General features: G+C 43.1%; 3 protein-coding genes and 2 long non-coding RNA genes across 5 annotated transcripts; 1 reads left to right on the forward strand and 4 right to left on the reverse strand.

Moving 5' to 3' along the window:
- Positions 1-1,913, forward strand: LOC107075736 (uncharacterized). Its single transcript, XR_011183242.1, has 4 exons — positions 1-374; positions 827-964; positions 1,180-1,235; positions 1,674-1,913. It is a non-coding gene; the product is annotated as an uncharacterized lncRNA (long non-coding RNA).
- Positions 1,914-2,911: 998 nt separating this feature from the next.
- Positions 2,912-4,081, reverse strand: LOC138224634 (uncharacterized). Its single transcript, XR_011183101.1, has 3 exons — positions 4,008-4,081; positions 3,800-3,852; positions 2,912-3,076 (listed from the first exon to the last, which is right to left on the reverse strand). It is a non-coding gene; the product is annotated as an uncharacterized lncRNA (long non-coding RNA).
- Positions 4,082-13,997: 9,916 nt separating this feature from the next.
- Positions 13,998-14,475, reverse strand: LOC138224628 (histone H2B 1/2). Its single transcript, XM_069182586.1, has one exon. It carries the CDS (start codon positions 14,462-14,464, stop codon positions 14,090-14,092), a length of 375 nt encoding a protein of 124 aa, XP_069038687.1. The 5' UTR covers positions 14,465-14,475; the 3' UTR covers positions 13,998-14,089.
- A 1,275-nt stretch (positions 14,476-15,750) lies between these two features.
- On the reverse strand, positions 15,751-16,362 carry LOC138224675 (histone H4). The gene has a single exon (XM_069182673.1). The coding sequence runs from the start codon at positions 16,300-16,302 to the stop codon at positions 15,991-15,993; it is 312 nt and encodes a 103-aa protein (XP_069038774.1). The 5' UTR covers positions 16,303-16,362; the 3' UTR covers positions 15,751-15,990.
- Positions 16,363-17,306: 944 nt separating this feature from the next.
- LOC138224677 (histone H3) lies at positions 17,307-17,925 on the reverse strand. The gene has a single exon (XM_069182674.1). It carries the CDS (start codon positions 17,740-17,742, stop codon positions 17,332-17,334), a length of 411 nt encoding a protein of 136 aa, XP_069038775.1. The 5' UTR covers positions 17,743-17,925; the 3' UTR covers positions 17,307-17,331.
- Between the last annotated feature and the right edge of the window lie 142 nt (positions 17,926-18,067).

Raw genomic sequence — 18,067 nt, forward strand, 5'->3', positions numbered from 1 at the left:
TGCTACATTTTTAATTGTATGTATTTCGGTTTAGTTTGTGTTTTAGGACGCCGAAATGAGTGTTCTCTCCGTTTGGGCGTGCTGTGGACGTTTTAAAATCTCCAATTAAGCGTTTTTATACTATCTTTCATTGAAGTGTTTTTAAATATATGATATTTCTAGGTATGTAAGGCTGAAGTTTAACACCAAAAAAATCCTTTATAAAGTCAATTGTTGTGTGATATATCTTCATTGCGGATATGGGCTGTAACACTTTCCACTCCGAACTTCTAAAATATTGAGATGAAATTTACCAATTCGTATTTTTTTTATTTCTCCAGGTGACAAAAGGATTTAAAGCAGGGCCCCCCGGTTATAAAAGGTGCTATTCAAAGGTAAGTTATATTACTACCTTTTGCCATACTATTTTTTGTAACACGATAAGACAACACGTATTGCCGGTATTTTAAAACAGAACGAGTCTATACAAATATTCTAACTTCTTTTTAGTTTCGTTGTGCTTTTGTTAAATAAAAATAAAAACTCTAAGGCGCTGGATCTTGATCTATTGAATTAATTGAGTAAAGATGGATAACACTAACAAATGTTAACGATGCTTTTCAAAGCAGGGAGTTTTATCGAATATGATACCCGCTGTAAGAGGTACTTTCTCTTAAATTTATTTTTAGCGTTGAATTTCTATGTCGCCCAACGCATTTTCTAAATATTGGAATAGTGGGACTGTTTTCTTAGTGAAGAGCGGGATTGTATATTTCTTTTTATTTAAAAAGTTAGACTTCTGCAAATCCGATATCTTGTTAACTTTGTTTTTTTCTTTTGCCTTCAGTTCTGCGGCTCCTGCTCCTCGGCGCTCCGACGATCTCCTCTCCAGCTCCGCTCCAGCAACTCCTTGTGCGTTGGCAAGTTACTCTTGACAGTGTGTGCTTTTCCTTACATTTCATTTTGGACTCCAGTGGCTTGATCGGTAATATACTATCTCTCATATAATTATTTTAATTATGTATTTATGTAATTATGTCTCTAGTGCTGTAGTTTAGCTTCAAACATTTGCTTTATAAAGTCAGTTTCTGTTGGATCTCTTCTTTGCGGATTCGAGGTGTAATAAAGCTTTCCGCTCCGAAATTACACAATTTTGAAAATATTGAATTGACTGATTCGTGTTTTATTTTATTTCTCCAGGTGACAAAGGATTACAAGAACGCGCCTGCAGTCATGAAAGTTGTTTTTCCCCCAGGGTAAGTAATGCTACCTTTCGCTATACCATTTGTATTTGTGTAACTCCGTAAGACAACACCTACTTCCCTGCATTTTAACACCAGAAAGGGTTTATACTAAGTTAATTTTCGTTTCGTTGTGTTTTTGTTGAAAAGAGATGGGAAACTCTCAAGTCGCAGATACTGAAACTTTTAACGACAGTTTTCAAAGCAGGGAGTTAACTCGAATATGATACACGCTGTAAATGTATAAGTAGCATTGCATTTCTGTGGCTGAACGAATTTTCTTAATATTGGAGTAGTGGGGCTGAGATGTATCCCTGATGTATTCTCATGAATGAATTAATTGGTTTCTTTTCTTAGCTTATTTAAAAATTTAATAACTTCAGAAAGTCAAGCGAATCGATCGTGCAAGTTCAATATCTTGTTAACTTGATGTTTTTTTTCTTTTGCCTTCAGTTCTGCGGCTCCTGCTCCTCGGCGCTCCGACGATCTCCTCTCCAGCTCCGCTCCAGCAACTCCTTGTGCGTTGGCAAGTTATTCTTGACAGTGTGTGCTTTTCCTTACATTTCATTTTGGACACCAGTGGCTTGATCTGTAATGTACCGACTCAGTGATGTATCTTTCACTTGAAGTTTTTCGTGTTTCCTGCTGCTACTGTTTGTGCTAAGTATTCTGCAATAAAAACTGTTGATTTCATTTTCTGAATTGTCTTCTATTTTTTAAGGTGTGTTGGGAGGGTTTGCTCTGGCCTGGTGTCTCACTGCTGTAAGTTTTTGGCTGCAAAATCTGGAGAGAGCACAAACAGTTTCCGAGAAACGATGCGATGGGTGTTTTGTACTTTGCGCCACGGCCGCAAGGGGACACCCTATCGCATCGTGACTTGGAAACTGCGGGGGCTACCCCCTTTTTAAGTCGCTCCAGATTTTCCCGCCTTTTTAGATAGTCTCTGGGGGGTTAGGGTCCCTAGGAGGGAGCCCAGGTACAGCCCCTAGGGGAGGAGAAGGGAGGATAGCTCTACCCAAGCCCCCTCACTCCCAGCTGAGAGGAAGGCGGGCTGGAGGTGGCTTTGGCCCGAGAGAGAGGAGGCACCCAGGGCGGACTCAGCCTATCAGTCACAGCTTGCAACCAACAGACTTCTAACTAAGTCCACACCAGGAGACCTGCCTCTCTGCAGGGACCTAGGCCATCACCAACCTGCCTTCCCCTGCTGCTGGGAGTGAGTGGGCTTGGCTAGAGCTGCAGTCAATCGCCCAGCCCCTCTCTCCAAAAAGAGGAGTAGACGGGGCTGGGTTTGATTGATGGGAGGAGACCACGCCCTGAAAGAACCCCGGTATATACTAAGTTTTTTGGCGGGAAAATCTGGACAGACTTAACAAGGGGGTAGCCTCTGCAGTTTCCAAGTCACAAAGCGATAGGGTGTCCCCTTGCGGCCAGTGACAACAAGGAAAAACAGCCCTTCGCATCGTTCCTCAGAAACTGTTAGTAAAGTCTCTCCGCCAAAAAACTCACCAACACCGGGGGTTTTCAGGACCAAGGGGATACTGAACTCTGCACGAGAACAGAAAGAACAAAACACATCAAAATCCAATAAACAATTTATTGAGCGAAAATTGCATACAAAACAAAGCATTCCGGTACGAGAGATGCACAGACTCGAAGTGAAAATTACCACATTTTAAATTACAAAGCGTCAAAGCAAGGCTACATTAACGCTAAACACTTTTTACAAGTAAACAGAGTACAAAAACATTTGCATCCAAGTACATGGAAAAGCACAGAAACATACAGCACGTTACTGTTTCTCCGAGGAATCTGTCGAGGCAGCGACCAGAGTGAAGACGGGAACTTCGTTGCCTTTCCTGCAAAACAACAGAAATCAGTATTAGTTGTGCTTTCTGTTCCAAACAGCAACTCGAAATTATACCAGCTAGTTAGATCAAGCTTCCGTATTTACTGACACGTTCAGAAGATAACAGTTAAACAAGATTTACAGTTGGAATAAAGCGCTGAGCCTTGTGCTAAGACCAGAAGACCGGAGGCACAACCCAATAAACACGACCAAATGTGCATTGATTAGGTGGAAACTACCACGTTTTAATTAGTTTATTTACAATATCCATTTTGAATAACATTCATTTTCTGAAACAACTTAGTTTTCACATGAACAATTAATCCAAACTTCATAATAATAAATAGGCTCTACTGTCTTAGTTGCTGTGATGCAATTTGGAAGTTGGAACGCTTTCTTATGAATCTGTATTCACGAATCAAAAAAGCTGAAGTGAGCACAGTTTTAGTAGAAATTGCTTGACTACAGCGTTGTATTACACACATTTCTGCCGTAGAGAAAGCTATTGTCGCCTAGTTTGAGTCTTCTTTTGAAAAGATACATTACGTTTTCCAAAAAAAAAAATAGTCTCATACAGCCGGCGCTCGAACGAAAACAGGCTGCTGGTTTATATATCTGTGTCACCTGTGCGATTCTCCCACAGACATTTGTGTAAAGAACTTTGAAATTTCAATATGATACGTGTAAAATTTAAAAAGTTAAAAAGTGTATAAATTAAAAAGTTTATACTTACACAATGAATTCCAGTAGCTGAGAAAAGCCATGTCCAGCCCCGAAAACACCAAACTAGAAAAACAAGAAAACCTGTATTTATACGATGGTTTAAAAATGTTTTAAACCAATGTTTCTTAACAACAAACGGCGTTTTCAACCGGGTAGATAGCGCAAAATGTATTTAAATATGAAACGTGTAAAGAAATTAATATGACGTTTATACCTACGTTTGCACACTCGATTTAGTGCGAACCAAGTCTTGCCCGAAAACACTAAATTAAAAACACAAAACCAGCATAGTTCAACATGTAAAGACCATTTAAAGCAAGAGGTATTCGATGCACGCGTCTTTTTCTTTCCTAGTAATGCAAGAAAATAACCACCTAACACACTTCGGGAAATAATTTAAAAGGTTTACAATTCACGATAGGCTATTTTCGGTTCGGATACATGCACACGCTTGATTTTGTGAGCAAATTTCTCGGCGTGTTTGATAAAGAAAAAAGTTACAGGAAAATACGGAAAAGCGACGTTTTCATTCTGCGAATACAGCAGTGTCTTTACTGCTACAACAGAGTTTTTCTTTGGTGTGAAAGAAATACGTTGTGTAACACAACGACTTGTTAAAAAGGACTTGGAAAATAACATTTAAAAAAAATGCTATTTAGCTCCCAACGAAAATACGTGCTTTACCACTTTCTCCTCTACGATTAGACTACATTATTATGAATTAAATCTTATTTGCATTAAAATAAAAGAAAAATAAAACTAGTCATGAAAAGACGCGGAACAGACTCACTCAGCTCCCTCCTCTCTCGCAGAATCTGGCGGACAGGTGCGCGGGGCGTGGCCTGCGTAGGATGTCATTCAAGTGGGCGTGGTTACCGGCTGACGGGGCAGGTAGCTATTTCCTTCCACTTGAAAAGAAGTCCTCTACAATCACAAATTTCTTTCTTTTTTTTACCATGGCCGTCAGAGTAATCAGTATATTTAATCCTTATTAGTATTTGAGGGCCACAGGATGCACGAATTTAGAAATATATAGGCGACCTTACCGTTTTCTAACCTGATTTTAATTAACGCTGCACCACGAAGTCAGGTTTTTCATCTGTAAATGCTCATCGTGCAATCAATGTACTTCATAGTACTTCTTTTTAGTGATGCTCATTTAAGAAGTTCCAAGAACACGAGAAAGTTCAAATGAGAGAACAGTATTCGATCCGTGGAGCCTTTTTGATAATTGGTATCGATTTGATCTGATAGTCTCATACAGCCGGCGCTCGAACGAAAACAGGCTGCTGGTTTATATATCTGTGTCACCTGTGCGATTCTCCCACAGACATTTGTGTAAAGAACTTTGAAATACCATTTGCCATGACATCCTTTCACGTAAAGAAGTTCAAACTGTATTTCTTGTTTTTACTAGGTAATTGCATTATCTACTTTATTCTTTAGCATAATTTTCAACACTTGTGCAATTAACTAGATTACACTACTGCACTGTACTGAAATACATATCATATTTAAATACTTTCAAATTCCTGTCACCCCAACTCTAAACTTTAACCCTTAAAGCATTGTGTTTTAATAAAATATCATGACAGCTGGAGTTTACACAAGAGGAGGTGTGAGAATAGTTGTAAGAACCCACAGTGAGGCCAGACTACATGGCTACACTCGTTAAACCAGACACACCCACCATTTCTTTTGAAGATCTGCAACCTACTGTACCTGCTGGGAGATGAACGGTTTCCTGTAAAGTTCTGGAGCAGGATCAGTACCAGAATCAAGTGGTATCCTGCACAAGGCTCACGCAAACAGGGAGAGGCTCAGGGGGAGACTCTGGAAGCTGCTGAAAGCAGAGGCTAACACAAAGAAAGCTGGTTGCAAAGAGCTGTGTGATGCCACTAGGTTAGTGGCTGCCACTGTGGGCACCACCAGACGCCTCACTCTCTCATCTTAGACTATGCAGACTATCTCCTCCTCTCAATGGAGCTTTAACTCACTCTCACTCTCGTTCACACAGACGTAATGCAAAACCCCTTTCTCACACTAAATTGGCTCTTTACATAATCACATCTTTCACACTGGACACTTCCCTGTGGAATAGACGCTCTCACTTGGCCCCTTCTGGGATTCCTTTGATATTTTTCTCCCCAGTCTGCTCTGAGACTGTCACTCTCATATCCCTCCCCGTATCGGGGTTTCTTAAACTGCAGCCTTTGCTCTGCTCTCTAGAACAAAAGAGAATGCCTTCTAGAAAAAGGGAGTGCACACTACAATAGGGAGCTCGCTCTAGAACACGGGGAAACACTAGAAAAAGAAACACACACTTTAAAAAGGAGTGCACACAAGAAAAAGGAGTGCACATAGAAAAGGGGAATGCACAGTGGAAAAAAATGGAATACACACGATAGAAAAGAGCTCACACTCGAAAAAGGAGTGTACACATTAAAAAGAAACGCACACTAGAAAAAGCGGAGCCAACACTCCAAAAAGGAGCACAAACTTTAAAAAAGGAGCACACACCCAAAACAGGAGCACACTGTACAAAAAAAAGGAAATGCACACTAGAACTACAGTACACACACGTGTACAAAAAAGAGCAGAACAGTAGAAAAAGAGGTGCCCAATATTAAAAAGGAACATACACTAGAAAAAAAGAGTGCACACTAGAAAAAGTGATTTCATAGTAGAAAAAGGAGCGCTCGACTATGGACTGCACACTAGAATAAGGGAGCACACACTATAAAAAAATAGTACACAAACTATAAAAAGGAGTGCACACTAGAAAAGGAGTACACTCTAGAAAAATAGAACACACGCTAGAAAAAATCAGTGCACACTAGAATAATGAGTGTACAGTAGAAAAAGGGAACGCACACGAGAAAAAAGAGTGCACGCTAAATAAAGTTCACTAGGAACAACAAAACCCATGATCAAAGCGTGATGAACTATTATGCAGTGGATATTGGCTTAACCTGCTTGGCTGAGGACCGACCCGGCTGGCCATAGGACAAGGGGGCCAGGACACCCACGCAGGGTGACCAAGGGGTTGCTGCAGAGGTGGAGCTGGGGTGGAAGTGGGATGCAAAAGTCGCACGGGAGGGAGAGTAGGAAATCCCGTTGGTATTTATAGCGTTTGGTGGAGGAAGGATGACGGGAGCGATTGCTAATTACTGACAGCTGAGTACGATTGAGCATAGTTGTTGTCATCCCTCCCGAACTTTCATTATAAACTCCATGAGTACACTCTAGAAAAAAGGATCACATACTGGAAAAAGATGTGCACACTAGAGGAAGGGATCTCAGAAAAAGCGATTGCACACTCTAGACAAATTGAAAACACACTAGAAAAAGTGATGGCACACTAGAAAAAAATGGAACACACACTATAAAGAAAAGCACACACTTTAAAAAGGGGTGTACACTAGAGAAAGAAAATGAGCAGTAGAAAAAAGTGAGAGAACACTAGAAAAAGGAGAATGTGCTGGAAGAAGAGATCGCACACTAGAAAAAGGAACACACATTAAAAATAGGGAACATGCACTACAAAAGAAGCACACACTTTGAAAAAAGAGCACACTAGAGACAAAGCAGTTCACTCCAGAAAAAGGGAACACACTAGGAAAATGAAACAGACACTATAAAAAGGAGAGCACTTGAAAAAAAAAGAGCATACTTGAAAAGAGTGCACACTTTAAAAAATAATAGACACTAGAAAAATGTAACGCACAGTAGAAAAAATAGAACACACAGAATAAAAAACAACACACACTAGAAAAAGTAGCATACTCTAGAAAAGGGGTACACACTCCAGAAAAAAATAACACACACTAGAGAGAACTAGAAAAACTGATTACACAGTAGAAACACACTAGACAAATAGGCGCTCACTGGAGAAAGAGAATGCACAATAGAAAAAATGGGCTCACCCTAGAAAAACTGAAACATGCGCTATAAAAAGGAGCTCACACGAAAATTAGGAGCATACTCTAGAAAAAAAGAAACAGCACGCCGAATTAAGGAATAAAGGAATGTACACTTAAAATAGGGGACAGACACTACAACAAAGAGTGCACACTTAAAAGGAGTGAACACTTAAGAAAAAAGAAACACACATTGGAAAAAAGAACAGTGCACAGTAGAAAAATGTGTGCACCCTTGAAAAACTGACTCAGTAAAAAAAGCAGCGCACAGTAGACCAAGCTGTGTACTCTAGAAAATGTGAAACCGCACTAGAAAAAAAGAGGCGCTCACAAGAGAAAGAGAATGAATAATAGAAAATGGGAGCTCACACAAGAAAAACAAGCACGCTAGGAAAAGTAGAACACACACTATAAAGAGGGAGGGCTCGACAGAAGAAGGAGCACACACCAGGAAAAGGATGGCACACTAGACAAAGGGAATGCACCGCAGAAAAATGAGCCACACTACAAAAAGAGAGTACACACTGGAAACAAGCAAACCACACTAGAAAGGGAATATCACACTTGATAAAAAGGAGCGTACACTTTAAAAAGAGAATACACTAAAATAGGGAGTGCTAGAAGATGAGAATGCACACTAGAAAAAGGGACACCTAGAAACAGGAGAAAACCGTAGAAAAAGGATACACACACTCTGAAAAGTTCAAACTTTTCAAAAGGATCACACACTAGTAAAGGGAGTCCAAACTAGAAAATGTGAGCACACACTACAATAAGGACCACAAACTAGAACAAAGGAGCGCATGCTATAAAAAGGAGCACCGACACCAGAACAACTAGTGCACACTTTAAAAAGGAGCTCACAACTGGAAAAAGTGCACTCTCGAAAATGAAACGCACCCTTGAAAATGGAGCTCACACTGGAAAAAGGAGCGCGTATTTCTGTACCTGTTGCCCCTTTTCTGTGATGTGTGGCCTGGTGGCCACATTGCAAAATATCACCTTCTAATGCTGGTGGTCTAACTGTTACAACTTTAAATCACCAGACCTTCAGGGAAGAGAGAAAGTAACGCATATTTAATTGTTCGCTAAATTAAAAAAAACATATTTTCATATTTTCTTTCAGTATTCAAAGCTACCGCGGATTATGTTTTAGTGACTAGCACACAGTGATTATACATTTCATCATAAAGCAATAATTATTGAAACATGTCATGGTGCACTGCTGGAAATGAAGTCTGCCATTGAAGACTTGACTTCTGAGGAATCATTTGGATATATAAGTAAATTAAAATATAAGACCTCTGAGGTACTAGTCTAGTGAATGGAATGAACGATCTGAAGTAGAAATGAACATTAAGTAACAGTGACCACCAGGCGGAGGTGTTCACATTTAAGTCTATGGAGGGATATTGTTTTTAGAGCCCATTAATTTATTTCCACTCACCTTCATCAGGGGGCCTGTGGTTAGCACTGCATTGTGAGGGTTTGTGGGTCTGCTCAGCACCTGCGTCACGTGATTGGGGCTAACAGGGCTCGTGCTGAAAGATGGAAACTACAGCCATCAGATTGCTGGGATTGATCTCAGCTCGGGCGGTATGACAGCTGATTGGTAGTAAGTCTAGCCAGCTGGAGTCGGGCCTGTCCCTAGTTTGCTCAAGAAACCCCAGGACTGCTGTGGTGAAGCAGGTATTAAGCTTCTGGTTATTAAAAAAATCTGGAAAGTTACAGCAGTTCAATGTCTGGGCCAAGTTAGACGTATGGACATCTCATTCTTAAATCATCGACACCTTAGTTCTGTTTATTTCATTCCCCACTGGACTCTGTTGTATAAATGTGTGTATTTTGTCATTTTAAGGTCTATAGAGATGGTACTGATCCTGTGCTCCTCAATTCAGGTAGTGAAAGTGTCTTTTTTTTCCACTTCAGGCTCCTAGTGGCCACATGAGTAGGAATACTTTGTTCCAAATGATATTAATACAATTCAAAGTGTCATTCTGCAACCCCAGGTGCACAGTTTAACATAGTAACATATTATTTCATTTGAATCAATTCTGTGTATAATTACCTGGATGCTCTGCAGAGAACTTCCTGCTGCAAAAACAGGCACTAGCACTAGAGCTTGTGAGATCTGCAGAAGCATACAGATGTTATTAAGGGACAGACGATACAACATGTCATCCTACAAAACAGCCCTTCATATACGCATGTAGCAATGTCTCCCCAAGGTGGCCACACTGTTAAATGTCACATTCTAACATTGCTGGTTCAAATTATTACTCTGACTTTACTTTAGAGAATCTTTGCATTGTTCGCTTAACTCTTTAACGTTAAAATAATTACTCTTGATTATTTTTGAGGCTACTGAATGAAAGTTATGTTTCAGACTTAAACAAATGTCTGATGAATGTAATTATGAAAAAATTACTTTTGGCAAAATATAGGTTTAACATTGGATATGTTGGATAGCAGAGATTTCTCTGGATATTAAAGTGAAAACGTGAAAAAGCCCGCAGTGTTGGTGAAATACTGTTGATCGAACTACAGTAGAGGGTGTTGATTCTGACAAATGTCCGCCAGGCGTCGGAGTTGATGCACGAGTCTATGGAGGGTTGTTTAAATGCAGTAGTGAGTCGGCATAGTCACATCAGACATAGTAGTCTGATTTTATATTAAACACCTGGATCATGTGACTGGGGTCTATACTCTGTTGTTTATGAATAAGAGGATTCATCAGATAATTCGGCTTGAGTCCAGCGATGTTACAATTGCTTAGTAGGGAGTTACTGCTGATTGACAGTGAATTTTCCCAAATAATGACAAGCCTTGGTTCAGTTCACCCAATAAAATCTGAGATTCAAGGGGAGAAGTGGGAATTTTATAGGTGTATTTTATGGTTGTCCAGGTGGCTTTTTCTGCACTTGCTGCGATCTGTTATCGTTCGTCTCGTATTTTGTTCAACTGAAGACATGTGCCACCACATTGGACGAGTTGTTATGGAAATTTTATTTCTCCATTTCAAACACGTCGTGCCTCAGTGATTGTGAACCTTCGCACAATAGATGATGATGATTATGATGATGACGATTCCAAAGGCTGAGTCCCTGAGCTGTGAGGATCATGAGGACCAGCTGGACAGTCCACTGTCCACTCCACAGCCCTGAGGAAGGAGGTAGGCAGGGCAAGAGCTTGTTTTACACAGAAGCTGTGAGAATTGATTTTCTTACTTTATATTTATTTAACTATATTCTTGTCATGAAAGTTTTTAGTTGTTAATTAGTTCATGTTGTGTTAAATATGCTGTATAGTGTCTGTGTGTTGTGTCTTTTACCTGCCTGCAAAGCAAATTTCTCATCTAGGATAATAAAGTAAGAAAGAGGTGTCCAGTCCTGGAGGGTCAGTGTGTGTCTGCAGCAGGGCTGTCCGGTCCTGGTCCTGGAGGGGTCAGTGTGTGTCTGCAGCAGGGCTGTCCGGTCCTGGTCCTGGAGGGTCAGTGTGTGTCTGCAGCAGGGCTGTCCAGTCCTGGTCCTGGAGGGTCAGTGTGTGTCTGCAGCAGGGCTGTCCGGTCCTGGTCCTGGATCGGTCAGTGTGGCTACGAATGATAAAGAAGTTGCAGCTGAAGAGCTGGGAAAAGGTGTTTGTTTGGTCCAGTTAAACCAGTAACCAGCTGGTTTAGCTCTAGTCTCTCTCCTCTGTAGCTCTAGACTGTGTCCATGAGAGATCTAGAAGACAGACACAGATTACATGTTGATTTGTGTGTGTTGAATATTTACAATTTTTTTTTGCAAGTCCAGGAATTCACTGAAGATAAAGAGGGAATATAGATGCTGGTTTAAAAATAATTCCTTGAACATTATCATTTAAACATTCACTATTTCCAGACATGTCAGTGAATATTTAGAGACAGACATAATGGTTTGATTTTCTGTTGTATGAAGCAAGATGTATTTATATGCCTGTAAAGATCTTATACTCTGTCTCTGCCGTATGACTTCAGTATGCAGTGTTTTATGTTTGTATTGTCCAGGTTCAAATCCTTAAGTCCCCACAGACTACAGAGCCTTTTATAAAATCCAAAGCAAGATAGATACAATGAGAGACTACTCTTAGAATTGTAAGAGGAGGAGGGATGCTTTTCAACTTTTTGGGGGGAGGTTTAGCGGCATTTGAACTGATTAACCCTGACCCCATAAATCCAAACCCTGTAAAAATAATCAAACCAATTTACACTCACAGCAGTTTATTACAACATGTAAGGATATCAAGCATAAAAACAATTTACAATACACAGCAGTGTTATTAGTTCAGGTGGGCAGCTGCGTCAGCATGCGAAGGCTGCAAAGAAACAAGTAATAGGTTTATTCCCTGCTGAAAAAAGAGGAAAGAAAACACAATTAAAACTCTCACTTTAATCTTTACAGAAGGACAGGAGCAGCCGGCGTTTCAAGAACAAGGTAAGTGGCTTCTCTCTCTCCTCACACCGGGTCTCACACGGCTGGGCTCCAGTTTCCTGCGGTCAGTTACCAGTAACTCGAGTTACCAGTTTCCCCCAGTTCAAGCTAAACGAAGCGGTCGGCGCGTCTTCATGCAAACCGGCTCCGCAGAAATTAGGCAGAATTAACCTCAATACCAGCAAACTCGTGTATGAGCATTATTGTCTGAAGAGCCTTTTAAGAAGGGTGTCAGAGCTGGGGGAAAAAAAGGCAGATGCACATTCCTAGCGCTTCAAACAACATCTGCCCTTTGCTTCGGCCTACCTTAATGACTTTGTAGTATGAAGGGACTCCCATCTACGGCAGTGTCAAGTTGTGCTCACTTCTCTGGATTCTCCTCTGGTCAGTACCTAGGTGACATCAAAGGAAACGGTCGTGTCTGACCCCAAGCTGACAAGATAAAGGCAATCCGGAGATGGCCAGCACCTAAAATGAAGACCAAATCCTTTTTAGGACTAGTAGGCTTTTACAGGAGGTTCATTCCAAGTTTGCTTAATTGCTGCTCCGCTTACTGATCTAATGAGAATTCCTGCCCCAAAAAAAGTATCTTCTGTCCTGCCAGACTCCAGAAACTGCAAAGGCATTTATGCACCAACATGGTACCCACTCCTACTGTATGTGAGGACTCTTCTGTTGATAGCTGACTTCAATCAGCATTTCTTTTCTCCAGACAGATACATCAGACGGGTCCTGGGGCAGTGTTGCTGCAACTGAGAGACACTGTTGAGCATCTCCTTTTGTACCCCAGCTGCAAGCTCCTTCTCTGGGAGAGGAGCACAGTGATGGAGAAAGAATGTCTGGTCACAAAATGGGCCACGGATCCTTTCGTGTATCACCTGTTCGGTATGGAGGTCACCCTGGTTACGGATCCAGTAGTTTGTTTTTCAAGAAATTCAAGAAATGGGTAGCTGCGTTTAAACTGGAAAATGAAGCACTTCTCTACCCAAAGAGTTGTGGGAAAACATAGCAAATTGCTCAGCCTTGCCGATACGCTGCCTTCTGGCGGCGACATGAGGCGCATTCCCTGCTCTTTCTGCTCTTTTAGAGGCGTCAGTTGCACATGTAAACAATTCCTGTTTCAGAAACGATACAGATGAAATAGATCTATTCCAATGAATTCCTAGACAGAGCAAAAAAATAATAATTCAAGTACACTGGATGACTTTCTATGACACTCAATATATTAATAATAAAACCAGTAACGCGCACAGTAAATACCAACAGAAATCACACTCCTATACCCGTCGCTGTGTTTGCTATGAGCTTCTATATGATGCGACACCATTAAAAGCTTTAAAACAAGAAGCAGAAATAGTGTAACTCACCTGAGGGCCAGTTTAAATCGTGCATTCCTGTGGGGCTTCTTCTTCTGTAGTGTCCGGAGAGAAATGTGAACACGAGGTCCTCTCTCCTGCTCCCTCTGCTGGACAGGCGACGTCCATGCGTGGTAACGTTAGGAAAAAAAGCGTTGCTTTTCGGTCGTGAGGCGTATATATTGTGGATATTTTCATTAGAAAACATGCAGTTTACAGCATACAAACACTAACTATATTTTGGATTCAGTAAGACTGAGGCGATAAGAGGCGGTCAGCGTCTGGATAATGAGAGCTGTCAGAAGAGCAACACAGGCGATTTTGCTGTGCACGCGTTCTCTCCAGTAATTAAACAGGAGACTGATGGACTATTTTAACGTTCATCCTAACAAGTTTTTCGAATTTAAGCATATCAGAAATGCTTGAACACGGTACAAGCAAGAATTAAACGGTCTCGCTTAAGGAATTAAGTGGGGAAAAATGCGGAAGAAATCATGATTGCTCTTTTACGGACTCTGTGGGTGGCTCTTAAAAGAGCCTTTGGGTTCGCTGATCCGGGACGGGCGGGCCGGGTTTACTTGGAGCTGGTGTACTTGGTGACGGCCTTGGTGCCCTCGGACACGGCGTGCTTGGCCAGCTCTCCGGGCAGCAGCAGGCGCACGGCGGTCTGGATCTCCCGGGAGGTGATGGTGGAGCGCTTGTTGTAGTGCGCCAGGCGGGAGGCCTCGCCGGCGATGCGCTCGAAGATGTCGCTGACGAACGAGTTCATGATGCCCATGGCCTTAGACGAGATGCCGGTGTCCGGGTGCACCTGCTTCAGCACCTTGTACACGTAGATGGCGTAGCTCTCCTTCCTGGTCTTTCTGCGCTTCTTGCCGCCCTTCCCGGCCGTCTTGGTCACGGCTTTCTTGGATCCCTTCTTGGGAGCGGATTTCGCTGGTTCAGGCATCTTCTCTCACTGTTCACTGCATACAATAATGACTGTCTCACGCCCTCTGCAGCCCCCAAATTTATACAAGCTGTATGCAAATCACCTCGCTCAGCTCAGAAGGCAGTTCATTGGTCACGGAAAAAGAGCTGCTCTCCTATTGGCTGCGCTTTGCGCCAATGAAATTCAAACGACTGAGCGCCTGAGCCGCTCGCCCTGACTCCAGGCGCCTCTCTCTCCCCTCCGCCCGAGCACACAGGAACAAAGGGCCGTGTGATCCGTTTGCCACAACGTGCAGATTTCTTGAAGCCCGACTCTCAATACGCTTATAAACCTACTCTACTAAACAATGTGCTCGACGTAAAATGTGTGATTTATGCAAAATTGGAGTCAAAAGGACTCTTGGTGATATTCTAGGCAACCTTAAAATCACTCATGAACAACCAACAGCTTTGTATAGCAACACTTTTGAGCTTTGGCACTGCTTTCAAATTCGCCTTAGCTCACGAAACCTTCACACTAACCCCTTCTACAGAATGAACGTAATGAGAAGGGCTCTTGGCGAATGAAGTGGAATTTCTCCCGCACAGAGCTGAGCAGCCCGCTTCCTTTCTTAAAACCCATAAAACGAGCGTGAAAAACAAAAAACGTTTAGAAGCTGAACCCCATTCGGTTCCCATGACTTTACTGCAATTTTCTACCATTTTAAACACGTCTCATGAGCGCTCTAAAGATGAAAATGTCTTAAATGAAAGAAACGCAAAGCATGCAGCAATGCGAGTAACGGGGATGAAAACTATGGGCAGAAAAGCGTGCTTTATCACGTAACGTGCAGATTTTCTGAAATCCGTTCCATTTATATCTCTTACCCTAGAAAACAATGTGCTCGGCGTGAACTGTGCGATTTTTGCAAACGTCAACCGTCAAAAGCACTGTTTTGGCGATTTCTGGGGAATTTTCAATTTCGGTTCTGGGAAATCAATTCCGAACCAACAGCATTTTATCGCTTTTGAGCTTTCTGGGGTTTCAAATTAGTCTAAGCACAATAAAACTAAACAACCTTTCTTCAAAATAGCATTCAGGAAAATGGCGCTTCCTGTCGGGGCGGGGAGGGTTAGAAACGGCCCGATCTGATCACGTCTCTTTCTTAGAAGCCATGAAGCATGCGTGAAAAAAAAAAGAAAAGAAACTGAACTCCATTCACTACGCATACCCTAATGAGAATTTTCTATGATTTTGAACACAACGTACGCAGTAGTACGAGAAATGAGAATAACAACTACCACTCAAACACCCTGCAGCAAAGCTCATTCAGCTAGAAACTTTATTCTATTAACAACCAGATTCACACAAATGTATCGACTGAGAAGCTATGCACCTCAACATGAAATCATAATAGCAATCACAAAAAGCTTTCTTGCTGCAAACTAAATATTGTATAATCACGGTTTAAATCTCAGCTCATTTCTGAAAAGGTGGGTGGCTCTTAAAAGAGCCTTTGGGTTGATATGTCGGGGTCCGGTCCGGTAGTGAAGCTCCGCTCCTGTTTAGCCGCCGAAGCCGTACAGGGTGCGGCCCTGGCGCTTCAGCGCGTACACCACGTCCATGGCGGTGACGGTCTTCCTCTTGGCGTGCTCGGTGTAGGTGACGGCGTCGCGGATGACGTTCTCCAGGAACACCTTCAGCACCCCGCGGGTCTCCTCGTAGATCAGCCCGGAGATCCGCTTCACTCCCCCACGGCGAGCCAGGCGGCGGATGGCGGGCTTGGTGATTCCCTGGATGTTGTCGCGGAGAACCTTGCGGTGACGCTTAGCGCCTCCTTTCCCGAGTCCCTTTCCGCCTTTGCCTCTTCCAGACATCTTCTAGTTATCAGTTAGTGACACGACACACACTGCTGGGCTGCAGCCGCGGCGCTTCTCTTTTCAAGCCTGAGAGCGGACCTGCTTGAGACAGGAGGCGCGCTGACACACGAGCCCGCCTCCTCTCCTCTGCAGCAGCAGCCCAGACTGCACAGGAACCTCTTCCCTGCCGGAGAGCTCTCCACCACAGCAGCACCGGAGAGGACAGACCTCGAGTATTCAATGTTTACAGCGGTGCTGTAATATTCTCGTGTAGATTCAGACCAATCTAATTCCGCGCTCAACACAAAAACACAGAATTCGGAAAGGAAAATGTAGTGTGCTCCTGTGTATGAGGGTCATGAATAACTGACAAAAGGCATTCATCGTTGTAGCAGTACATATTTCGTTCTCCACCCCTTTTGTATCATTGAATAAAAAATCCAGCTCTTAAAAAGTCCAAAAATGTTTTATATAAGGACGTCTTTTAAGACGCTTAAAAGGAAATGTTCCTCCTAAAGTAACGTTCTAAAATCGTGTCATTGAAACCTCTATCACATGTACTGTCTGAGGTTCATGGCTAGTGAGCAGTGGTCCTCTCAGATCTGTCCTGCAGTATAAACGCTTCTTCTGGGGTGAAATGAAGAGCGATGGAGGGACCAGTAAGCGTGCTGTTGCTTAATTGTGAACCGACACCGAACTCCGAAAATAAACAGTAGTGTAAGGGGTTTAATGCCAGTCGTTCTTGTATAATAATCTCATGCATTTAAACACTTTCAAATTTAGATATATCTATAAAAGTAGATGTAGAGCAAAAGGGGTGACGTGTGGCGCTGGTTAACTGCAGCAGTGTAGTCGTGCACGAATGGGCTTTTACACGAGGGGGTACAAAACCGCTTCTCGGTAGGGCTTTCACTTCTCAGCTAACCAAACAAGAATTGTGCCTCGTACAGACTATAATGGAATAATGTAACCCTCTCGAGTGTTGTGGTGGCTCTTAAAAGAGCCTTTGTGTTCAGGGGAAAAGATGCTGCAGCAGGCGGTCCGTGTCTAAGCGCGCTCCCCGCGGATGCGGCGGGCCAGCTGGATGTCTTTGGGCATGATGGTCACCCTCTTGGCGTGGATGGCGCACAGGTTGGTGTCCTCGAAGAGCCCCACCAGGTAAGCCTCGCTGGCCTCCTGCAGAGCCATGACGGCGGAGCTCTGGAAGCGCAGGTCGGTCTTGAAGTCCTGGGCGATCTCTCTCACCAGGCGCTGGAAGGGCAGCTTGCGGATCAGCAGCTCGGTGGACTTCTGGTAGCGGCGGATCTCCCGCAGAGCCACGGTGCCGGGCCTGTAGCGGTGGGGCTTCTTCACGCCGCCGGTGGCGGGGGCGCTCTTGCGGGCAGCCTTGGTGGCCAGCTGCTTCCTGGGCGCCTTGCCGCCGGTGGACTTGCGAGCGGTCTGCTTGGTTCTCGCCATCTTCCTCGCTGCCCTTCACAATCAGCACTGTACTGAGAGCAGCAGCCCGCACTCGGGTTTATATGCGCAGGCAGCCCCGTCCTGATTGGCTGAAAGGTACAGGGGGGTGAAGGAGGAGGGGGGCTGTAATTCACTGATTGGACAGTTTGAAAACGAGCGCGCAGCTCAGACACTCCTCGCTCTTCCTCTGAGCGTCCCCACATTTTACACACGTTTCCACCAAACCAGTTAACCCGACACCCCAGTCTCCCTTCTCGTAATACGCCTTAGCTAAGCGAAAACGTATTTGTATGTGAACGAGGCCGAATGATTCTCATAAGTTGTC

Source organism: Lepisosteus oculatus, chromosome 23, assembly GCF_040954835.1.
Source record: "Lepisosteus oculatus isolate fLepOcu1 chromosome 23, fLepOcu1.hap2, whole genome shotgun sequence".
NCBI classification, from domain to species: domain Eukaryota; kingdom Metazoa; phylum Chordata; class Actinopteri; order Semionotiformes; family Lepisosteidae; genus Lepisosteus; species Lepisosteus oculatus.